Here is a 26,145-nt window from a genome sequence, read left to right as displayed (position 1 = left end):
CGGGGTCAGAGAAGAGACATGTTAGTAGGTAGGCAAAAACAGTAATTGAAAGATCATGGAAATCGTGTAACTCAGCTTTATTTTCTCCTGCCTTCACCATCCAGCCTGAATGGCTAGATAGTGAAGTGTTAGGGGGCATTTGGTGTTTAACACCTCTGAAAACGCTGAGGGCTACCCCCTATGCCCGGAGCCTCTGATTTGGTAGATCTGAGATGGTGCCCCAAGAACTTAACATTTTCAACAAGTGCCCAGGTGATGCTGAGCTGGCCGGGTCAGTAACTCCACTCTGAGAATTCCTGCAGTGTAATAATTATGTTTCTCCACGTGTCACTGATTATGGACCAGGACACACTGTGTTTAGTAGAAGACAAATTTTAGTACCACCTAAGCATATGAGGATATTTTGAGGAAGTATGTGCCCTTTTCCCCACACCCCTCATTATTCATCAGATAATCAGTAATCCTATATCTGTCTGTGTGCTCTGCTGAGCTGATCACAATAGAAAGGAATACACTGGCTTTCAGCCACGCTTCCAATAATCCCGAATCCCCCCTCCTCTAGCTCCCATCTTTGTCTTCTCCACTGTCTCATGACTTGTTCTTCCTTCTTCTCTGAGATTTCCATTATTTTCTGTATTCTGGCACATTTAGTATTCTAATTTATAATTGTGTCTGGTATCTTAGAGTCTTATTCTCTTGTTTTGACTTTGTTGATAAAGATTGACTGAAATACGGCTTCCACATGAATTGAAACTTTGTAAACCATTATTTGGGGCCATGTTTCAGCAGGAAGAGCAGCGGAGTGTTTATGGGCAGGAGAAGAGGGATCATGGTGACTACTCAGACCAAGAGGGTCCTTCCGCTGGCTCTGTCCACAGCCGGCTCCTGGGCTAGACACCAGTCAGGTGTCCCGACTTACTCTGATGATGGGTGAAGCTTGTATTCCATGAGTACCGGTGTCCTCACCTGTAAAAAGTAAGGGAGGCTGTAAGGTCATTGCTCTAATATTCTGTGATTCTACAACTGCCTCCAGAAACGACTGTTTTTTGCCATTCCAGACTAGCTCCTCTCTTCAAATTCCTGGTGGGAATGGCTATTCTAATGCCTTCTCAGCAACCCTGTGATGTAGGTAAATGTTCACATCTTATCATTGGAAAGACAAGCTCAGAGAGCCTCAGAAGCCTACCCAAGGACACTTATATGAAGCAGAGCTAAGAATGAGATCTAAGATTCTCTCTGATTCTAGCACCTGTGTTTCTTTTTGTTTTTTGTTTTGCTTTATTTTAACCCATTTTTATTGATATATAATTGACATATACTACTGTGTATGTTTAAGGTGTACAGCATAATTTTACTTATATATTTTATGAAATGATTAACACAATATGTTTAGTTATGTCCATCATCTCATTTAAATACAAAGAATAAAAGAAATGAGATGTGATGAGATTGTTGGCCTTACTTTGTTAACACCTTTCAAATACACCAAGAAGCAGTATTGATTAGTCATCATGTTGTACCTTACATCCCTGGTACTTATCTTACAACTAGAGGTTTGTACCTTTTGACCACCTTCATTCAATTCCCCCCTCACCCTACCTTCAGCCTCTGGTAACCACAAATCTGATCTTTTTTTTTTTTTCCTGAGTTTTTTTCTTTTCTTTTCTCTTTTTTAAGATTCCACATATAAGTGAGATCATGCAATATTTGCCTTTCCCTGTCTGATTTATTTCACTTAGCTATGTTTCTTTAACCATACCATGCTGCTTCTCTTAGAGAAAATAAAATAACAAAACACATTATTTGTTAAACTTCAGAATCTTTTTTTTTTGAGCAGGGTAGGGGGGTAGACCCTCACTGTTATTTGGCATCCTTCGAAAGGGTGTTCTCTTAAGCTGGCTTCTTTCCCAAAGAGGGACCTTGCCCTTGTTGTCTCAGGTATCTGGATGCTTGGAGGACATGGGGAGCTTGGAGGAAACTTCACCCTGGCCAGGGTACAGGTACCCATGACGATGAGGCTGGGGAAGCAGAAGAATAGATCTGGCCAGAGGATCTTGGGCTCTAAAACCAAGGTTTTAAGCTGATCCTGGAAGTAAAGGGAAGCCACCGAGGATTTTAAAGCAGGGAAATGACATGACTAACTTGAGCCTTTGGCAGATGACAGTGATCCTCCTGTGGCTGTAACGAGCCATCTTAGTTCTGACCTGTCGCCCCAGTTTGGCTAAGCCATCAAGGGTTTAGGAAGTAGGCCGCATCAGAGATGCCACCGACAACTACGGTAATGGTTATTCCCCGCGCACTGGGGATGTTACACACGCTGGTCTGGGACAGTGATGCCGTAATGCTTTGTTGCGGGCAACCTGCTTTAATTTGTATTACATAACCCTCTAGAGGAAACTAATGGGCCACACTTTCTCCTTATTCTAGACGCTCAATTATATCAAATAGATATTCTCAGAGCTAGACTATTTTCTTCTCTGTGGCAAACATGGCTTTGCAATTTTCAATACTCATAAAAGAAGATTTTTTAATTTTTACTTGGATCCTAATGGTTGGGAAGTAAAAAGCCTGCTCTGCTATTTAATAAAGGAAGTCTTATTTCTCGAGCTTACATTTAATTTTCTTTTGGGCTTGGTAGTTTTTTCGAACGAGCCTCTTATTTCAGTTTCTTCCCAAGTTCGACAGTATCATTCTGTCTTAAAGGCAGATGTGACCTTGTGCTCTGTTTTCCTTTGTGCAAATAAGGCTTCTGTTTTGCACTTTAGTGTTTAAAGTGGATGCACATCCATCCTTTCATTTGCTCCTGGTAATCCTAGGACTATAATGGGGACTGTTATCCCCATTTACAGAGCAGGTAACAAGTTCGGAGAAGTCCACTGACAAGCCAGAGGGTTTGCTGCCACTGCATAGCATGGCTGAAACTGTCTACTTTCATCGTCAGACTGGGTAAGCAGACACAACAAGCTACCTTCACAAAGAGTCGGCAGGTGTATCGGACCATAGGGCTAGGCACAAATGTTATGCAGGTTTTAGCCAAAATGCATTGTTTGGTAAAATTATTCTCTCTTCTTTTTCTCCAGCCAGCCCTTCACTGACAAGTCAATGCCATTTGTAATCAAGAAACTAAAAGCTTATTAAAACAGTATGGAATTTTGACCTATTGACAACTCACAAGGAGTCCTTTCTTGACTATCAGTATAGTATGAAAAACCTGGAACTAGAAATGTTCCCACGTTGAGATAACTCAATCCCAGCATCCTCTTATTCATTGTGTATTTGTCTTACGTACACAGCCCGATGATGTACAGAAGACTTCACTATGCCTAAAAGCTACCATTTGGAGTTTTAAAAATAAAACTTGTTTCTTTTTTTCCTTTTTCCTTAAGTATGCCCCATGGCTTTCAATCATTCCATAGCCTAGGGGTCAGCAAACTATGACCCATGGGCAAAATCTGGCTTGCCACCTTTTTTGTGGGGCCCTTGTAAGAATAGCTGTTAGATTTTAAGTGGTTGGGGGATATATCAAAAGAGGAACAATATTTTGTAGTACACAAAAATGATAATTCAAATTTCAGTGTTCATAAATAAAGTTTTATTGGAAAGCAGCCACGCTTAATCATCTAAATACTATCTATGTACAGAGTTGAGTAGTTTAGACAGAGATTAATGGCCCACAAAACCTAAAATATTTACTACCTGGCCCTTCAGAGGATAAGTTTGCTAATTTTGGAGAGTGAAGGGATTGAGAGATTGTTCTTGTTTTCCTTGCATGAGGTTGAACGGCACGCAAGGTCTGTATTAGCTTCCATATACCCTCCTGTTCTGTTGGGTGGAGAGAGATGCATTTTCCAGCATTTGGAAAAATTCAACGAAGACTCAGGTCCGAAGTTTATTAAACTACTCTGGTTCTACCTTAATATGAGAGGTTGACAAGTTACCAAAAAAAGAAGTACAAAACCGAGATGAGAGATCTGCTACTTGGTAGGAAAATAAAGTTAGATGAGAGACATTAATTTGCTTTACGAGTTTTAAAAACTTTGTTATCACATTCCTTCCCTATGTTGAGGTAATCGTTCTCCCCTCTCATCTGCTTTAAGTGGTTAAAAAAGTCCCTTGAAGCACCTAGTTTTGTATTCAAGGCAAATGTGTCCAAGTTTTGATTTCAGTTATTTTGAGAATGACTTCAAATATGCATCACTTGAATATACGAGAAATGGAGCCAACATTTTTATAGTTCCTCATTGTTTGACCACATGATTTTACACAAACCTCAGTGTTTCTTCAGATTTTTTTGTGTGGGTGGGCAAGATATAGTTGGGTTTGTTTTTTTGTTTTTTGGGTTTTTTTTTTTTTTTTAAAGATTTTATTTATTTATGTGACAGAGAGACAGACAGTGAGAGAGGGAACACAGCAGGGGAGTGGGAGAGGAAGAAGCAGGCTCCCAGCGGAGGAGCCCAATGTGGGACTCGATCCTGGAACGCCAGGATCACGTCCTGAGCCGAAGGCAGACGCCTAACGACTGCACCACCCAGGCACCCCTGGCAAGATAAAATTCTTAAATATTCAAATATTACAGTGCATCTACTAACATATTTCACAAATTTGAGTTTTGGGTATTTTTTCTTTTTTTAATGAACCATTGTAACGCTGTAAAATGAGTCAGGAGAAAAAAGTTACTTTTGGTAGTAGATGTATCCTCCAAAGTCAAAGTAAAGGACACTTTGGCATATGAGATAGAACTCATAGCTACCTGAAAAATAGTATATAAATTTCTGGCTGGGTTCTGTTTATCCTACCTAATTGCAACTTGATTAAAATTACAACCAAGGCCAGAATTTTACTACCCTTCTGGTCACAACCATAATGGCTACTATAGACCACCTTTAGCACACATCAAAAATTGAACATCTTTGTTTTACTTAAAAAGGGGCACTGCACTTTACAAGCAATGTCTGTTGAATAGTCTGCTGAATATACTGTGATACACAGTATAACAATAATTGGAGGGGCTTATTTAGCTTTAGGGAGTGATGAAATTTTTATGTGGTACTTTTCACCTGTTCTTTTTTTCTCATCTTAAATTTGGTACTCCAAACAATCATCTGATATGGTTAAGTCAAGTATCTTCCCTCCTATCTGTCAGTGAAGGGAGTAGGGCATAGAGAGGATGTAATTTCCTCTACCAAGGTCAAAATTACATTTGGATCTCTGTTTTCCTAAGTCCTGGTTCCTAATGTTTGAAGTAGATGACTTTCTATGTAGGTAACCAATGAATGATTGTATTCCATTTCTTTAGCTTCATGACCTAAGCAAGGGTAAAGCCGTTATATTGACTACAGGTATTGGTGTTTGGATAATGTCTTTCATTTGGATAGTGCACATATATAAGATTTATTAAAATGATTACATATACATATGCACTTACATATCCCCTGCACGTGGAGTACCCTAGTATCTTGTTTGTGCTTCCTTTCATCCACCATCTTGGACTGTCCTAGTTGGTAAATTTTTACACTCATGATAGCTCACATTCTTTGATCACCAATTACACCATAGATACCGTGCTGAAATCTTTGCCTTTGTCAAGCCTTCTGAATTCTCTCAACAACTCAGATAGGAACCGATGTTACCTCTTTTTATAGATGATAGTACTGAGGCAAAGAGTTTTGCCGACTTGCCCGCAGTCACATAATAGTAAATGAGCCAAGATTCTAACCTCAGATCTGCTAACCACTGTGTTATTTGAAAGGCCACTATATTCTCAACATAGTTCTTATTTCCTGCCTTTGGCTCCTCTTCTAAGTCTCCTATTCTGCACTTGACATAGTTGAATTTCACTCTATGCTAATTCTCCTAACTAATAAGGGCAATCTTGACTTAATCCCATTCCAATGAGTTTTACACAGATTTCTACCCTGGGTCTTTTAACTTAGCAGTGCTGGTTTTCTATGTCATCCACAAATAGTTCAGTTGTTAAGTATGAAACATTGAGTCCTGAAACCTCTGGATGTGTCCTTTATTTTTTTTAGGTTGAAACCTAATGAAGCTTCTAATGAACTGCGTGTAACTTAGACCATACTACGAAAAGTGTAATTTAAAATTTTAGGTCATAGTTTTCAACAGTCCCTAGTCTAATGGGATTATTGCAATAGTACATATTAGAAATGCACGATTTTGGTAACATAAAGCTTAAAAACTTTAGTTAGGAATACATAAGCCATTGCAAATTTTGAGAAGGAATGTTAAACAGCAGTACTTGAAGTTGTTAGAGAAGCCTAAAAATATTTAAACAATTAAAAAAACTCTCATATTAAGTTACACAGTTTAGTACTTCCCATGTGAAAAATTGCTAACAGTCTAATTTTGAATGTCTTTTGGAACAACCTGTCCTGTGAATTTCTGTTAAAATTTTAGCATACACTGAGCAGAGAAGCTCTAGGGTTTTCCGGGGACTGGCTTGATGCCCTTTGATACTTAAAACTCCAGTCCGAAGACTAAGTACCCCTAGTGGGTATCAGTGTCTGTTACATTCTGAATAGAAATGCTGAGTGGATGGCTCAGTCAGTCACCTGGGTGGCTCAGTCAGTTAAGTGTCTGCCTTTGGCTCAGGTCATGATCCCAGGGTCCTGGGATCGAGCCCCGCATCGGGCTTGCTGCTCAGCAGGGAGTCTGCTTCTCCCTCTTCCTCTGCCTGCCGCTCTGCCTACTTGTGCTCCTTCTCTCTCTCTGTCAAATAAATAAAATCTTTAAAAATATATAGAATGTTTTTCTTTAAAAAATTTAAAAATAAAAGTTAATAAAAAGTATATATATATATAAAAAANCTTGTGCTCCTTCTCTCTCTCTGTCAAATAAATAAAATCTTTAAAAATATATAGAATGTTTTTCTTTAAAAACTTTTTATTAACTTTTATTTTTAAATTTTATATATATATATATATATATATATAAAAGAAATGCTGAGTGGAGATGCTCAATAAAGGGCAGTTGGACAGTAAGCAGTCAGATTTTCATGGTGTGCTAAGACAGGTTGTACCCACCCAACAGCCCTGATTATGAAGAAATAATAGAAAAGGATGCATCTGTATGTGTCCGAGGTCTTCTCTACCTCACCGATTGCTTCCCTTTCTCCAATATTTAATTGCAGTACATAGAATTACATTTTCATAGTTGAGTTTAACAAAGGCTGGTTTTTCTCTGCTTTTAATTTAAGGTTTTAATTCTTTTGTTTATGTGGTTGGCCATTCTGAGCTCTTCAGTTAACGGATGGTTCTTGTCACCTAGATTTTGGTGGGAAGATAAAACTCACTCTTCCGCTGTGACAAAGCCCTGAGAGGGCTGGGACACCAAAGGAAGAGGCGGGAACTGTGGAACTTGAGCTTTTCTCAGTTTTTCATCTCTTCCGCCCAGTCTGTCAGTTGTATTGATTGATTGTAGGTCCCTCCCCCGTGACTGTTACCTCTTAGTGTTGAGCCTCCTGGTGGCTTTCCCTACCTCTACTCTCTTCCTTCCTTCAGGAAACTTAATTTCCTGAAAGTGTGCACTCCCCCGCTCACTGGGTATATATGAAAGAGTAATCACAGTACTATCTCATTGCCTGCCTATGTACCTTTGCTTTTAGTTGACCAAGATCCTGAAGTGCGGGAACCTTGCTTTTTCGTCTGTGCCTCTTAGCTCCCTAGCATGATGCTTGGCCTCCTGGCACTTACATCTGCTGAAATCAGGGAACAAACCAGGTACCATCTTGGTCATGTTGCTCTCATGCACAAGAATCTATGAAGACCTCTCACTGCTAGTCAGACCAAGCCCTAAGCTTGAACCGAACTTCATTTTTATTAATTATTAAACACTTGAAATCATACGAAGTACAAGTAATTTATAATTTAACTTCCTTTTTTGAAACGAAGTAAAATAATAAGTGAAATTCCCCACCTCCAGCAATCTATACCTAAGTAACTATCCCCCGATTCTAATCTCCAGCTCATTCAAGCCATTCCCTCATTGGGTCCATCATGTGCCACATGAATTTTCTCTGTCCTGTGATTATGAATGTAGTCGTCCTGGCCTGGGCTCTGCTCTTCCCGCTGTCTCTCTCAAACCTGCCCAGCTGAGGTTCCAACTTCCACGGCATGTATTGCTTGCCACACTTTGGTACCTGTGTTCTCTATTATAATTGTTTTCAGGTGTTGGACTATTTGTTCTTCCAATAAGATTTTCAGTCCTTTCCAGCAACGATGGCTTTTCTTTCTATATTAAAGCTATTTACAGGGCATGTGTAAGCAATCTCATACTAAGCATTCAAATGAGTTTTTAAATATAAAGGAATTGAGTTTTTAAATGGCACTTATGTTCGTTCACTTGGCAAGCATGGAAACTCCACCATGTGTCCGGCACTGTGTTAGAAACAAAGAATTTACAGACTGAAAGAAAAAAAAGTGTAATGGCGGAACAGAAATGGGTCTGTCTTCTCTGTCTAATGTACACAGCACATGCCCTTAATATCTGCTGTGCGACATTGCAGTGCTTTGTGAGTGCCCCACGGCCCCCTCCCTTTGGCTTTTGCACCTCCAAGACAGGGAATGGGTATTATAATTTTATGTTCTCAGGGTCTGGTCCAATACGTGGCATATGCTCCATTTTTGGAGAATGCTTGGAATGAACTGTTGAACTGAACTACAGTATAATTTGAAAAATGTTATAATGGAGCCTGTAAGGATATCGTGGAAGGACAGGAGAAGGGTACCTACCCTATTTTGTTTCTTGGACAGGGTAAGCTCCCCTCGCCAAATGACAGCCCCATCAGATTGCATTTGGACACAGTTTCACTTGGACAGTAATTTTACTTAAACTGATATAGGCAGCGCTCGCTTGGATTACATTTTTGAGGAGGCACTGTCATTTAGAAGCATGTAAGTTGGCTAAACCAGGGTCTTATTTCTGAACAAGGCCTTAAATACAGGTTTTTATAGAGACCCATGTTTAGCAAACTTTGGCATTCCTATTTTCTTAAGCCGTATAGAGTTTTCTAAAGTTCATCAATCTATTGAATGATCCTATTGGTGTTTTAAAACTCATTTATTGATAAAATTAACATAAAATTTTCTGAGACTGTTATTACAATGGCTATTTCTGGGAAGCAGGCCTGATGTACCATTCAGGTGAATAAGAGTCTGTCTGTATCTTCTGCACCTGTTCTGAATTTTTGTTTGTAATGAGCATGTTTCACTTTTCTATAAAGGAATTAATCAAGTTGATGTGAACCCCTCTTACTTAAGGATAATAAGTTGAAGAAATTTCTGGGAGCGTGGGTACAGGCTGGAGGGGAAAGCCTAGAACTGAGGCCACACAAACAGTGGTTTTCTCCAAAGCAGAAGAGTTAGTTCTAGGAGAAAAAGTAGCTGAACGGGACAGGGGTTGTGGACAGGGCTGGAGCTGGTGGAAAGGGTTTCTAAGAAGCATGTTAAGGAGCAGATTGTCGGGGTAGGTGGTTTATGGTGTTGCTTTGAAAAGCTTTCAGTTCAAAGGTGTTGGTGACTAGATAAATTGTGTCCATTTGGGTTGCTGTGTGTGGGCCGTCCGTGCTGTTTTCATGTCGTGGCGGAAATCACTGAGACCAGGAAGGGCAGCAGAGCTTTGGATGATGTTAGGGCTTGGTGCCAACCAGAGCTTTTGTTTAAATGCTTTGATGAATAAGAAATATTCAGGGATTTTCCCCCTAATGACTTGAATGAAGGAAAAGCAGCCTTGAACATCGGAAACAAAGAATACTGGACAAGAGATGATCAAACAGTTGTGTATTTTGAAGGCTAAGGTAGGTTCAACATTATAAAGGGTATAATTTCATGCACATAATTCTGAAAAAATTGGGGATGGAATACTATTCCTTCATTTTTACCAGTTGGAATCAAAAGAATTTATTTCAGAACATTAATATAGTGTTATTTTCTGTAAATTTAAGCAGATCACAGTGTTTATTGAAAAAAACTTCTGTTTCACTTTTAATACAAAAATGCATTACAATTATAAAAGACTCCTATTTAGAAATAGATAATTTTTAGTCTTTTTCAAAATTCTACCACCCCTTTCCCAAATTAACTTCTCTAAGCTCCTACCACACACACACACACACACACACACACACACACACACGCATACGCACGCGCAGTTTTCTTGTCCCATACTCCATATATCCTGCAACTTGCCTTTTTCACTTAATGATAGATCTTAGAGCTCATTCTCCGTCACTGCTCATAATTCAGCTCATGCTTTTTCATGATTGAAGTAGTCTACAATTTGAATGCGTCAGATGTGTATTCTACTTAAATTTAAGGACAAATAATCAAGCTTTCTTTTAGCAGGATTTATGCCTGAAGAATCCTAAGGGACTTTACAGAGAATGATAAGTATTTCAGAAATTCCACATTCTATGAACTGGTGTTAGGGGCATGGAATGAAATGAGGAAAGGGAGCGACAAGTAACAGTCAAGATTAGCAGAGGACCCTGAAATATTATTTCCAAAAGCTTATTGCTATAACTTTTAGGCCAAAAAGCTTATTGGTGTAATCCATGTTTTAAAGAAAACTCAGACTTTGTAGATAACAGCTAATTTATGAAGTGTACAGTCCTCTTAATATAAATGCTTTGTTCTCTTCACCCCTTAGTTCTGTTTTATCTTTGGAATGTTTATCATTTCTTGGAAAATAATTCAGCTTATAAGAAGGGCTGCTTGCTTTTTAAAAAAGCAAGAAAACCAACTATTTGTGGACATGATGGTCATGTATTTTGACCGTGATTAAGAAGCTACCGATCAGCTTTAGACCACCGTTTCATTAAAATATAGGTTACAGCATTTAAGATCACAAATGCACATTTTATGGGGTGATAAATTATACTATTGCTCTTTTGGGGAGGATTGTGGGTAAAGAAGAATAGTTTAACTATGGACTTTCACCCACACATAGTTGGTTTTCCAATTGTAAGTTTGGTAACATTTTACAAATTGAATTAGCTGCTTCATGGTGTCATTTAATGCATGAAGACCTGTTAGACCCCAAAGTGAAAAGTGAAAAGTTGCTGTTTTCTTTTTATAGGTCCAGAACCTTGTCATTATTAAAAAATTTAATCTGTCAACAAAATTTTTTTTTCAGTCTTTAGATTCTACTTTTGGGGGGTGGGAATCAGAGGGGAAGAAGAGCCATAAGAGACTATGGACTCCTGGGAAAAAACTGAGGGTTTCGGGGGGGGGCGGTGAAGGGATGTGTTAGCATAGGGATGGGTATTAAGGAGGGCACGTATTGCAATGAGCACTGGGTGTTATACACGAGCAATGAATCATGGAACACTACAACAAAAACCAATGATGTTCTATTTGGTGACTAACACAACATAATAAAAAAATTCTTTTTGACTCTATTTTCTCAATATTCAAAATATCCAGTGATTTCGTGTTTTGGTTATATTTTCTATTCCATTATCTCTTTGCTTATAGGAACTGTCCATTTTAAAGCTTTTTCTCAATCATTAAAGGACCAAATACAGTAAGGGCATTCAGAGGCTTGTTAAGTGATGCCGTGGAGTTTTCCTAGAGTTTGTGTATTGTTAATTGCCATCAATTAAGTCTGTTATAAGTAATATGTCCTATAATCTGTTGAAAATCTGAGCTTTGAATTAATCCTCCAACCTTCCTTTCTTTCCTCTACTTGCAGAATAGAGTATATTTATTTTCACCTGTGCAAGCCAATTATCTCTGGTCCAGATGCGACTGGTCTACCAGGGAATCTGACCTAGGATACTTAGCCTATAAATTCATTCTTCTTTTTATGGTTTGTTGTAATATGTGTGGGTTAGTGGAAAAAATACATGTTTCCAATCTGTTGTTTCTGTGTACAGACTGACTATTCCAAGCCAGTCAATTTGCATATGCTATTACAAATCTTCACAACAGCCTCGTAAAGTCAGTGATGTCCCTGTTTTATACAGAAGGAAATAGACACTCGGAGGCCTGTCGTTATCCAGTGCCACAGAGCTGCTAAGAGCAGAGCTAGGATTCGAACCCAGACCTAGCAGACCTAAAACGTACTTCTTTTTCACAGACTGCAACTAGTGAAATTGTGGTGCATTATAGGGAAAAGATTTTTTTTTTAAAGATTTTATTTTTATTTATTTGACAGAGATAGAGACAGCCAGCGAGAGAGGGAACACAAGCAGGGGGAGTGGGAGAGGAAGAAGCAGGCTCACAGCAGAGGAGCCTGATGTGGGGCTCGATCCCATAACGCCAGGATCACGCCCTGAGCCGAAGGCAGACGCTTAACCACTGTGCCACCCAGGCGCCCCACATTATAGAGAAAAGATTACAGATTTAGAAGGCCATCAATTTGTGGGCCTCTCAGAACCAGCTCAGCCACTCTCTTAGCTGTGTGACTTTCTCTTAATCTCAGGTTCCTTATTTGCAAAAGAGGGATACTACTGCCCACCTTGTAGGATTATTGTAAAGACTAAATGGAAATGCATGTAAAGCCTTTGGCACGTTGTAGGTTTTCCAACTAGTGACCTGCACTGCCCCTCCAAATTAAGACACCTTCTGCTGAAAGTAAATGCCAGCGCTGACCAGCATTAAACAGAATTTTAATTTACTGTCCTGAAACAGAAGATAGTGATTAGAGTATTCCCATTGTTTTTCATTGTAGGTCTTTTGAAGAGCAGAACAGATTTCAACCCCAGCAGCAATACAATTTGTAGTGGGCGTGTTTTCTTTTTCTTTTTAATCCTTTGTTTTAATATCATTTGGAGTTGCAAAATTTTCTGAAGGGTCTTATGCTGCCTAGGGCCCTAGGCTGGAATGCTGTCTTAGCCTGTTGATGTGGTGAGCTGTTGGAAGAGGTAGGAGTGATTTAGAATGGGATGGCATTAGGAAAACAAATGAGTTGAACACATATTTCTCTGACCACTAGAATTTTGATGGAGCTAACCGGTAAATTTGTGAGTGTTATTTGCAAAACAAGTACATTTCTTTGACTGAAATTTTCTTTTTCTCTTTAAAATTGTTTTTAGGATGCAGAATAGAAAACTGTGATTCTTGCTTTAGCAAAGACTTTTGTACCAAGTGCAAAGTAGGCTTTTATTTGCATAGAGGCCGCTGCTTTGATGAATGTCCAGATGGTTTTGCACCATTAGATGAAACCATGGAATGTGTGGGTGAGTAGTTTTTCATGTAACTTTCAAACTTTTATTTTAACACCTGTTTCTTGAAAAATAATGCATGCTGGATATATTCAACTTAAAAACAAATTGGTTCTCTTGTTGTTAATTAGAACTCAAAATTATTTCAGTTCTTTGCTGACTTGCTGAATTTTTTGGCTTCAAGACATCGGTAGTCTCCTACTAAATCTTGCTACAAAATTTGCTAGTTGTATGTTGGCTAGTTCAACTATTTAAGTGCTGGTATGGTTTTATTGTCTGTAACACATACATTTCTTACCTTAAATTATTAATAACTGTTAGAGAAAAACATTTTGTTTAGAAGAAAAACCAAATTTTTAACCAGAACCGTGTGGCTAACTGCTATGTCACTTTTGTTACGTAGCTTAATTACGGAACTTCTTGTTTAGCCATTTTAAAAAGTTGGAAAGAAACATTTTGTGCAAAATGGATTTTGTGGATGATTGCATGTTGCAAAAGTACATTAAACAATGCTACTTTTACTAAATTTAGATATCTAGAATGCATAACTTAATATACACCTATATACTGTTCATAAATAATTAGGAATACACATTTTATGAATTTTTTACTTTTGGTGTGTTTGAAAAACACTTTGGTATTTTATACAAGTGATGAAAAGGTAGAGATCTATAGTTCCTATGTTTTGATGAATGCCTAATGTAATGATTCTAATCTCCAGGTGTAATGGCATTGTTCCCACACCCACTTGCACCCCCACCCCCAAATTTTGACATATTATACATCTGATATGATCTATAACAGAATTATGTATTATAAAGGAGACTTTCCATCCCTTAAAATGGAGACTTAAAAAAAGAAAAGAAAGTCTTTTCTGCAGAAATACTGTTGAAAGAGTCTGTAATTATATATTTGAAGGTTTGCAGAGAACACATTTAAATGACAGGTTTTTGAAGAAATGTGTACTTATGTTCCTGTTTATGTGGGGGTTCATACATTCATACAGATGACACCCTACTAAAGTCACTAGAAGAGAATATTCAGAATGTTGAATTCACTTTTGAGAGGCAAGACCCACACCCATTACAAATGTTAAGTGGAAACTCTTACAAAATCCTTAAATATAAAAAATTATAAATAGAGTCCTGTGTACTTCCCTGAATAAAAATCTTAAACAGCTTTGAAAAATCTCAGCGTAATCACGATGCCTACTGAGATCTGAGATGCTTAAATATTGTGTGGACTCCAGACCCTGGGTCCTTATCTGCTAGTTCGAAGGGACATTTTAATGGTGAATTTGGTGAGAAGGTTTAACTTTGCATATTTTTATCCTTTTATTCTCTACCCCAGAGGTTTGGAGGATAGCTGACATTTCTACTATAAGAATTTGCAAAAGAAGATGCTAAAAGCTTTACATATAAACAAACATTTTCAAATATCTGGCTGTACCGGATTATAGTAAGATAAAGCACCAATTTAGGGAGTAAGAAGTACATATAGTGGTTTCTAGATACCTATTGAAAGAATTGAGATAACCAGAAAATGCAAAATAAACTCCTTGTCTTTTTCACTAAGTACTGACTTCCAAAATAAAACTAACATATTTGTGAATTACCACGGGGCATTCAGAATTAACATGAAAAATCTTGTCTTCTGTCATTGTTTGAAAAGAGGATCTTCTGTAGGTTTGAGCTATTCAATCTTTTAAAGGCTATATATTTCAGCATCTTTAGACTGGACCAGTAGCAGTCCTTCAAATAATGAACTAAGACAAATACAAAGTAATAGTTTTTAAATTACTTATGTGGTAGTTGCTTCTTGTAGATGAAAGTAACCCTGTATTTCAAAGAATTGAAGTATCCAAAAGGGGAATACAGGTCTTTGTGGGCTGTACAACTTAATTTATCTGCAGAGGGGGGATGTGGAGAAACACAGCTAAATAAATTTGAAGGCAGTGGAGCAAATGGACACCAAATTGTTACCTGTGTTTGTATTTTTTTTTTCTTTATTAGAAGGATGTGAAGTTGGACATTGGAGTGAATGGGGAACTTGTAGCAGAAATAATCGCACATGTGGATTTAAATGGGGTCTGGAAACCAGAACACGGCAAATTGTTAAAAAGCCAGCAAAGGATACAATACCATGTCCAACCATCGCCGAATCCAGGAGATGTAAGATGGCCATGAGGCATTGTCCAGGAGGTGAGTTTCGAGAATTCCTGTCCTGCGTGGGCCTTGTGCTTTCTGACTTCTCCTCCTCCCCAACCCCCCCCCCNCCCCCCCCCCCCCCCCCCCCACCAGCCATAGAGCATCCACAAAGGAAACCTAGTAATAACATCAGTGACAGGGGAAAATTTCACACTGTACTTACTTAGAGACAAATGCTTAAATTGTAAACATTATAAAGTATTTCATTTTCATGATACCTTGAAAATGATTTAGAAGAGTACCTGACAAATGAGCTTTCTAAAATGAGATTTCTAGAGGAGTGTGAGTGTGAGTGTGTGTGTGTGTGTGTGTGTGTGTGTGTGTGTGTATGTATGTGTTCCTGCTGTACCATAAAAGCGGGTTCTTAGGAAATCAGGCCTTTGCAGATGTTGCTCTGAGGGGAGCAGCCAACTTTCAGCTGAGAAGAGTTTAGATTAGAAAGGTTTATGAAATCCGTAAAATCATCTGCTGTGTTACTAGTTGAAGATGACAACTTAAAATAAACTTGCCCAAACCCTGGGAGGAAGAAATGTTGTCTTAATGTTACCGCAATTCATCGGTTCCCTTTGTTTTGATAATAATTTGTAGAAAACAGCTACTGGTATGTGTGTGTTTATTCATGTCTTCGTAGTAATTGTACTGATTTGCAGTAATTATTCTGTAATAACAGGATTCGGCCCATTTACAAATTAGGAGAAGCGAATGTAGCTGAGGTGCTGGAGGAAGCTGAGGCAGGACGGGGAAATGCAGTTTGTAGCATGGTCACTGTGGTTCTGGAAGCATGAGCGCTTGTTACCATTCTAACACTGCGGGTGCTACACTGCCAGATATGAAGTGGGGATTTTTTGAGTACACACAATAGGAGAGCAGAAAAGAAAGTGGTGTTTGGAAAATTGCCCTTGAAAAGAATCAAAACGTTTGTTTGCCTTCATTTTTGCTGTGGGTGCATAGCTTTCCAGCTTTGTGGCTGTAGCCCAGAAAGAGAATATATTTATATTCCTCTTATGCCTCCGTATAGGGATGTCTGTGATCCATGGAGGAAGACAAAACTTTTAAGACTTGAAGACTCCGGTCGGCTTTTGAGAACTATTAGATCCAGATTCAGAAGCTACTATTAGGAAGGCAGCTTTTCCTCTTGAATTAGTTTTGCTTTTCTTTGCCGGGGCTTTGAAACAAAGTTTTTTTGGGTCTGCTTTTCACTAACAAGGATGGTTTTGTTCAGTTAAACTGAGTATTTTTCAGTCAAAATAAAAGAAAATATTTTCTTACAAAACTAATAAGCCACTTCTTGGATAGCTGAGAGCATTTAACCTGCAACCCTGTGCCTAAAAACAAAGCTGATGTATTCAGGTATGGGAAATAAAGGCTTCCTTTGTTGTATATTGTTTATGTAACTACCCCCCACCATTCCTCTTCCAGCAATGTGGTCCCCCAATTGTGGTTTACGTTAATAGCAAAAATTAACCTGAAAATGCTCCTATAACAAACATGCTTGTGTGTAACAAGACCCAGCACGTTCCCCTCCCCTCCGAAATTATTTTGACCTAGCCCCAGTCCTGCTTGAGAATTTTGTAGATAACAGCGACATTGTTAACCTATAATGTTTATTGCATTTTTATGTTTTTCTTTTGCTTCCAGCAATAGTATACTGTCTTCATAGAATATAACCTCATACTGTCAGCAGTTGAAATTATGTCAAAACAAATGTTTGTGTCATCTGCTAATAATCTCTTTTTGACAAGTGAACCAGTAATGAACTCTGATTTAGTTCATATTTAGGTTGTACCAAATATTACTTATTAGGAGAGAGCAGCTATCACTCTAATCCCTGTATCTACATTTTCAGTTGAATAAATTCAATTTTTATATAACCTTTAAAGTTAGTAGGTTTAAAAAGTTGAATCAGAATTTGTTGATTGTTTTGTTTTGTAAAAAGAAAACTAAAATAGAATTTTAATGGAAATGGAAAGTTACTCCAATAAAAAAAAAACTTCTATTTACAAATGTAGGAAATGAAAAGTAGAAAATTAATTTTGGAACTTGAGCAGCAATTGATAAAATTGGCATAACTTCCAGTGGGGTATCCCACCTTGCCTCAGGTGAGAGAGGGAAAAGTTCCTTTCTTCCATAGGTCATGGTGATTAATGGAAGAATGGAGAAGAAAACCACTTTATCCCATTTTACATCTTGACTTGATTTCAGTGATCTGCTTTGACAAACCATGCAAAAATGTAGTCGTAATCAGGTTGGGAATACAGGCATTTTTCAGATCTTTTCAACATATGTATGGATTTCTCTCCTGTTGGAGCCAATCTTAACCTGATTGCACACAAATGCAGCCTTAACCTCCTTCACACTAAAGCACTGGCACATTAAAATCAGCTGCTTTTGATTACTGGAAGGCATGAGTTAGAGGTCAGCAAAATGGAATAGTCACTAAGTGTATAAGATATTAAGCTGAAATCTATTAAAAACGAAACAACAAATGGCTATAAGATAAAAAAAACAAAGTATAATATTTTAGCTTATTTTAAAACTATTACGTGCTTATTTGCTTTTTTAAAAAAGAATATCTGGCAATATCTTAAGTCATGGATTGATTTACACTTGAAGTTACTCGGTGTTCATTCCCATTTTCTTCTTGATTAGTTATCTTTTTCTTTTATTTCTGATGACCTACTGGTAGAGTTTTTTGGGCTTTGCTGACACTCATTCTGGTCTGGCAGTCATGAGATCTGGGTCTCTGCACCCTGTCAACTCATTAATTCTGTGACCCTTGGCAAGTCACTTAACCTCTCTTGGCCTCTATTTCCTTATTTGTAAATTGAGGGTATGGGGGGGTTGCATTTCTAAGATCCAGTCCAGTTCTAAAATCCAATGATTCTAAGACAAATTGTCAAAAGATAGTGGCAAGTTCTGTGGTTGTCACATAAGTCCAAGAGCCTTGTTCATGACAGAAGGACTGAATGCTTTTCCAGTAGCTGTACCATGCATTTGCCAAGACTTTCACATCTGGCAGGTTTTCACCCTCATCCTGCCTCCTCACAGGTAGTCAGCCCTCACAGACTAAGCAAAACTCCTTAAATCTGCCTGTGACCTGTGGTTTAGCCACAAAGATAGTAGAAGGCTGGAGAAAGAAAAGAGAGGGAATCATGAAAGTCTGTGATAAAGACAGGCAAACAGTGAGAGAAAAAGAAAAATGAGCGTAGGACACCAGGGCTATTTAAAGAGAGGACTACTTGAACATGAAGATAGTACTCCTTACCCATACCTGTCTTCCACTCCCCTTGTTTCCACCTGAGCACGCTAATTTATAGAATTCCTACTGTAGGGACTAATGTATTCTGTTCATATATAACCTGGAGCTTCAAATGGAAGGGATTTCTAGTCTGGACCAGGTTGTACATTAGGTAACCTATTAATAGAAAAATATAAACATTCTATTATATTTAAATGACATATGGAAGAACAAAATCATGGGGCTGAGGTATGGAGTTGGAAGATGTTCAGGCGCTGAGGGAATTGTTATCATATGGGTAACTGTAATCTTCAGGATTTGGCCAACATAACCTCAACCTGAAATATTCTGTCCCATGTGTAGTGTATGGCATTCCTTGTTATTTTTTAAGGTCCCATGACAACTAATTTTATCAGATATTATTGAGCACTGCTATGTACCAATCGCTGGTCTAGGCATGATACTGCTCAGAGTCTTTACAGAAATTCTAGTGGGAATCAGGCAATAAAGATATAGGTGGGTGAATTCATAACTTCAGATGGAGATGGAGGTTGGCAAGAAAAATAAAGTAGGATGATCTAGTAAAAGTTTGAGATGGGAGTGTATTATTTTATATAGGGTATTCAGGGATATTGAGGGAATAACATTGGATCAGAGATCTGAATGAAGGAGACCTTCTGAAGAGCCAGGGAAGGATTTTTTTTTTTTTTTTTAAGGTGTTGATGCAATGGTTGGTTGTGAATGCCCTTGATTCTCCCAAATTGCATTAGGGAAGAGGAATGAACTGCAATCTGGGAAAGCTCTGACTGGTCCAAGGTGATACATAGCAAGTTTCTAGTGGTAGGGCCGAGAACAGAGCTAATGTCTTGCTGCCTTGGAAACCCAAGTGTTCCTTATTCCTTATAATAAAAATCAAAGATAAAGCTAGGGTTGTACATTAAGGAAACCAACTTTAAACTGTTTCTCCCCTAACCCAGACACATCATTTTAGTTTTGCTCTACAAATACTTTTAAAAAACCATGGCGCCCTGCCACTACCACCCCCTCCCAATATCTTCCAACTTGAAATAGTAAAACACACCCTGAGAGTCATTTCATAAACACCAAAGTATTGAACCACTAGCTTTGCTTTGATTCAGCAGCTCCTACAAAGACTTCTTTAATTTTAGTGTTATCAGTCCTCATTTTGTTGGGGGGAGAAAGTGTGACTTCCAGATTATTCTTTCCATCATTAGTGTTTTGGAGTCACCCTCTGGGTTAGCCCCTGAGGCTACCTTGTGTTGAGTCACATTCAGCCCTCACCTCGGTCCCCTCGCTCCTTGGCCTGCACAGCACCTCTGGGGATCTGAGTCCCACCTCCACATTTCGGGCTGTGTGCCCAGCATGGCTTTTCTCTTTCTGAACCAGTCAAGCAATCAGACTGATAGTGTAATTTTGGTGATGCTTTCACATACATTCAGATAGCCTTCTGTCTCTTTTGCTTGTGGTTGCCTCCGTTCACTGTGCCACAGTTATTTCTAACATTATGATGCAATTCTTTAAGCCCTCATCAGATTTTCTCAGAACCGTGCAGAGATTTAAACGTGGAATGTGCTACTATAAACTATTTCAATTTGAAAATAACTCATTCCTCTTATGAAATATTACTTGACCCTCATCTACTTTTTTTTTTTTTTAGAGCGGCTTTTAACTTGATAGGAAACAAAAGAAGATATTATTTAGCAACTTAGAAACATAATCTCTGCACACATCTACTTTTTAAAAGGCAATAGTAAAAAGACCCCTCTAATCTTTGTTTTCTGTATATAAACTGACAGCAACATGTGGACTAGGTATTAGATAATAGAACTAAAGATGGTGTGGATCGTGATGGATTGAACTGAGAGCAGGAAATAAGCACATTTGCAGGAGGATAAGGTCAAGAAAATAGGCTTTAGACATATGTTCTTTATTTCTCTACATTTTGTTTACATTTGAGTTGCAGTTTATGTGGTCTGTTTTATACATGGCAACCTTATGACTAGTTTGGAAGAGAACGGATAAAAGAGAAACCTCTTTTGAAACTTTCAGAGTTGTCAGGAACATAGGTAACTAGGATTATTCTATGAAGAAGAGAGCATCTAAAGAGGGAATTCTTGTTGCCTCTCTGTTTGCTATGCTAAATACTTTATTATTTGTGTTAGTCCCTTTAAGCAAATTTTACTGTATTTCCCAGGTACTCTGCATACATGGCAGCTAATAGTAATGTTTATGGAGATTATAAACTGGGACAGTCACCCATAAGCAGCCACATTTTAAATGTTAATGTATACTTATTATATAAAATCGACATTTAACAAAGATCCACCTGTCTCTGAACATTTCTCTACTCTGGATACATCGGCTAATAGTAATGTTTATGGAGATTATAAACTGGGACAGTCACCCATAAGCAGCCACATTTTAAATGTTAATGTATACTTACTATGTAAAATCGACATTTAAAAAAGATCCACCTGTCTCTAAACGTTTCGCTACAGAGTCCAAAATTCCTGCTTCAGTGGTCCAAACAATGAGCCTCTAGGCAGTGTCTTGGGAAGTGTTCCCACCCTCTTTGCCCCCTTCCTTATCCCTTTTTAATTTTTTAAATTTGTTTCCTGACAAGTGGATAGGATATCACCATTGGGAACTATTGGTACTGGTGGTTGTGTTTTTGTGTTTGTTGCTTTTTAGCAGTGATTTCTTTCAGATTGACTCATTCTCACATTTCAGAGGGTAAGGGTCAGGAGGGGAACAGAGAAGTGGGCCCTAATGCAGTACGCACTGGAGAAGATGAAAATTTGCGATGGCAAAACTAAGTACAGTCTTGGACATAGACCTAAAAATCTAAGGGTGTGAGAAGCACTGATGACTTGGAGTCTGAGGGAAAGGAGAGAAGACCCGCTCTCTGCCAGTTTCATTTTGAGCCTGTCTTGGTGCCAGCCTTGCCTGCCGGAGGGGCCGGGGAGTGAGCAAGTGAAAGAAGCCACACGTTTGTGCCTCTCTCTACAGCTTCCCAGCTGGGGACTCTACTAGCCTCACTGAATTACAGTCCGGAGCAACATGTCCTAGGCTCCTTTATGGGTACTTGTAAAAAGGATTTCTCAACTGCACATGCCACCGAAGGCCTGATGTTCTATGTGTAACAAGGCAAGGACAGGAAAATTCCAAAGGGGCCTTTCTCTTATGAATTTTACACAGCAGTAAGCTACTCTGATCTTAATGTAAAATACATAAAGCAATTTTTACAACACTCTAAAATAAAAACAACTCTAATAGGACACACATGGTGTCAGTGGTTAAGTTTTTTTCCCCCTCTTCCAGGAGACTTTTTCCCCCTTTATGAGATAAGAAAGCCTGAAGTATAAATCCCCTAATGGTTTCTTAGAACAACTTACTTTCCTCATCAGACACCTCTCTCAAATCTTTAAATGATGTTGATAAAGAGGGTGCAGGCAGTTTACTCATGGAGATTTCCTGTAAATACTTAGCCAGCTACTAGACTGACCTAGAGCTGTAGTTGTGGATATTGTCCAGGATCAGGAGGCAGAAAGAAAACATTTCAATGGAAATAATGACAGAGTTTTACTAAAATCTCAGCATGACTCATGTTGTCATCATACAGAAGTGGTTAAGATGATAAAATTACTCTGTGCAATACAGTGGGGCAAGGAGGTTCAGGTGGCAAAAGTTATTACCATTAATTTAAACTAAAAATGTAAAGGCAGTAGGTTTTGCTTTACAATTGACCTGTTTATATAATACTTGGACCTCCTGTTTCTGTGTGTCATTATTATTTTCTTCTATTTGAGGACTTTGGAAACTAGAGAATAAGATACTTGTATAGTCAAGAGACATTTAATAATTGATGTTATGCCCTTATGTCTATTAGTCAAAGGATTTAATAATAACAGTGTAAAAAGATATTTAATAACATGTGAAACCCTAACAAAATTTAAACATTAGAACTAGGAAAAACTTTAACAGGAGCTGAGGACTGATAAAGGAAATAGACCATATGAATATATGTTGGTTGAAAATATTGAGCCAAAAATCTGACTTTGGTTCCTACCCAAGGCAAAGGGGAAAAGTAGATATAGCTCTTTCTATCTTAATTTCAAATAAATGATTAATTATAAAATACAAAATAATTTACTAATAGCTCCTAGGGGGAAAATCCATATACATATATATGTATATGCACAGAACATACATACATATACATATGTATATGCATATATATGCATATATGCATTTACATATATGCATAAGTGTGCATATGAATGTATACATATATATACACAAAAATGAGTGCTCATTCCACTTTTTAAAATATTTTTTTATTTTATTTTTTATTTTTTTAATGATTTTTTATTATATTATGTTAGTCACCATACAGTACATCCCTGGATTCCGATGTAAAGTCCGATGCTTCATTAGTTGCGTATAACACCCAGTGCACCATGCAATACGTGCCCTCCTTACTACCCATCACAGGTCTATCCCATTCCCCCCCCGCCCCTGAAGTCTTCAGTTTGTTTCTCGGGGCACTTGAGCATGGAGGTATTTTAGCAGAGTGCTGGCTGAAGATGGAAGCGGCTGAAGCTCTGCTGGTGAGGCGGAAGGAAGTCAACTTCACATCCCAAACTTGGGGCAGGGCATTCAGCAGAGTCTGAGTTTGGGAGAATTACCAGACAATACTTACGGGTCTGATGTTTACGCATTTTTCTGTTCTGCTTGCTTTTCTAAAGAGTGCAGGGTTTTGTCTTGACTTGCAGTCCACTGTGACCCTTATATCTTTTTCTGCCAACTTTCTAAGCCAAGCTGTTCCCCAGTTTGTATTAGTGCAGTCTATTTTTGTAAAGTCTAAGCACATTTTGCACTCAACCTAACTGAACTATTGTTACTTTCTAACTGCTACTTTCATTTGCCATTTACCAAGACCCTTGGATGTATTATTCCCTATTTTCTAGCTTATGATGTTAACCTCCTAATGGATTTCCCTTGCAAGCCAGCTTGAAGTACTCTGAAAATTTAAAGTATACCCATTAAATGTTATTCAAATCAAAGACTAAATGTTCCTACGAGGCCCAATTTCAGCGGTATAATCTAAGGTGATTTTATCTGGCATGTTGTTTATTAGCTGCTGCATGGAGTGTTGGGTTGAGAAGGATTCGGAGTTAAATTCTGGGTTTGGGGAGAACTGTATAGTTATCAATTTGGGGTGTTTGCAGCGTAGAAAACAATGTATTGCATATTATCCCTAATTCTAATCCTTTGACTCCTCCTGCTCTTGGCTTTCTCTTGCCTTCCCTCCAACCCCCCAACACACACTTGGATGTCTTTGACAGAAATTCATCTAGCTTCTATTTTATACCTCTAGTAATGGCAGAGGATTGTATATTGGGGGGGAGGGCAGCATGGAAAAATAGAGGAAAGAGTCTTAATTTGATACATCCTGGCTTTCATCACTTACTAGTGGAATGACATTGGTTAAATTAATTTCCCGAAGTTTAGTCTTCCATGAAATGGGGATAACATGTTGCAGGATCGTCAGGAGTAAATCAGCACATATGCAAATAGGCTTTATTATTCTACATTTTGCTGTAATTCTATTAATTCTCTTTTTCCATTCTTCCCATGACTTGATTACTCTTGGCTCTTTACTTTTCTTTGATTTCTACCCATCCGTGGCTTCAGCTATCATTCAGATGTGAAATCATCTTCTCTTTGTGCCCCAATCCCAATTTGGCTGTCGATGGGCATCATTCCCCTAGACGTCTTACCAGCACGTCAAACCAAGTGTAGCTAAAACATACTTTGCTGTCTTTCCAGAACCTAATTTCTCTTGGGATGGCTATCCTTCCTAAAGGCATCTCTAGCCTCCCAGTTACCCAGGCTCTCAGCTCTATGTTTGTGTCTCTTCTTTACATTCAGACAGATTAGTACCCAGATCTTTCCTCAGCCACCTGAAAGTATACAAACTTGAGAAATTTACTTAATCTCTCTAAGCTTTAGCATCTATATTATGGGGATAATAGCAGGTTCCTGCTTCACAGGATTGTCATGAAGATTAAATAACATCATTTAAAATAGTCAAGGATCAGAAAATGTGGATTGTTATTTATTTTTTAAGTAACCAACTGCCCAGCTCTGTTTCTCCGTTGTCCATTCATCTTTATTTCTGTGGTCTCCACTTTTATTTATGTAAAAGATTGCAATAGCCTTTCGTGGGCAGAGAGAGTATAGGTTAATTTATATTCCATCTAACAGCTGTGGCAGCACATTTCAAGCTGGACTTGTTCTTCATTTGCAGTCCAATCTAGGTGGTAAGATGGAAACGTTAAATTCTAAAAATGGCTTAGGACAGCCATTGAGTATCCTGATGAGCACAGGACCTAGTACAGAGCAAGCCTCCAATGTTGAGAAGGATGAAGTTTGCAGGATGACTTGGACCGGTTAATGCTGGCTGAGGAGGTGAGACTTCAGAATACAGACTAGGGGGGCGCCTGGGTGGCACAGCGGTTAAGCGTCTGCCTTCGGCTCAGGGCGTGATCCCGGCATTATGGGATCGAGCCCCACATCAGGCTCCTCTGCTGTGAGCCTGCTTCTTCCTCTCCCACTCCCCCTGCTTGTGTTCCCTCTTTCGCTGGCTGTCTCTATCTCTGTCAAATAAATAAATAAAATCTTTAAAAAAAAAAAAGAATACAGACTAGGAATCATGGGAGGATTTGAATAAGTAAAAATGAGTTGAGGGTGAAGGGGGAAGAGAGGATAAGCAGAAGTGTGACAAAATGGAATTGTGTAGAGGCTACCATTAAATAAACATGGAGAATCTGTTGAAACAACACATGTAGTAGGAAGCAAATGGGAAAAATTGGGGCAAAAGGTGTAGAAATAAGAAGGAATGAGTTCAGCAGATACTTCAAAATCAGTAAGAGTAGGTTGCCAAATTAAGCCTCATGGATCGACTAGTGCCAAAAGAATTTGAGACTGACTGAAAAATTATCACAGGGAAGAGGAAATCTCTGCCCATTTGTGGTGATTTATTTACAGACTGCAAGTTGGGTAAGTGGAGTATTCAAAAAAAAAAAATGAAAGCCTGGGTATAACATATGATACATAGTTTATAACAGCTAGCCGCCTGAGTGATAAAGGAATGAGCCCAAAGTTAAGAACATGGGTACAGATGTTTAACAAATTCAGTGACGTGTGTTGCCTCGCTGTACCTAAGGATGTTTTTGCTTTGGAAATTCAACTTCTTAAACCTATTTATAACAGTAATTTAATCTTGAGGAAACTTCTAGAAGGAAAGGGAGCTCTAGACCTAGATTTAAGAATGGTCAAACTCTGTCCCTTGCAGGAAAAAATAGTGTGGTTTACCCTTGAACAATGCAGGGGTTAGGGGCATTGACCCTCCACACAGTCAAAGTCCATGTTTAACTTCGGACTCCCTAAAAACATAACTACCAGTAGCCTACTGGTGACTGGAAAGCCTTACT

General features: G+C 38.5%; 1 protein-coding gene across 4 annotated transcripts in view; it reads left to right on the top strand.

Annotated features, from left to right (window-relative positions):
* The window catches only part of RSPO2 (R-spondin 2), a 145,309-nt gene that overhangs the window by 84,379 nt on the left and 34,785 nt on the right, over nucleotides 1-26,145 (top strand). For 3 of the 4 annotated variants that reach the window (XM_019799130.2, XM_002918709.4, XM_034668871.1), the window contains 2 exons: nucleotides 13,052-13,195; nucleotides 15,193-15,381. In XM_019799130.2, the coding sequence (XP_019654689.1) occupies nucleotides 13,052-13,195; nucleotides 15,193-15,381 (333 nt within the window). The remainder of the gene's footprint in view (nucleotides 1-13,051; nucleotides 13,196-15,192; nucleotides 15,382-26,145) is intronic. The other variant, XM_034668870.1, reaches the window with a different exon arrangement.

The sequence above is a fragment of the Ailuropoda melanoleuca genome, chromosome 9, assembly GCF_002007445.2.
Source record: "Ailuropoda melanoleuca isolate Jingjing chromosome 9, ASM200744v2, whole genome shotgun sequence".
NCBI classification, from domain to species: domain Eukaryota; kingdom Metazoa; phylum Chordata; class Mammalia; order Carnivora; family Ursidae; genus Ailuropoda; species Ailuropoda melanoleuca.
The sequence above is the reverse complement of the archived record's forward strand: the minus strand, read 5'-3'. Positions and strand labels throughout refer to the sequence as shown.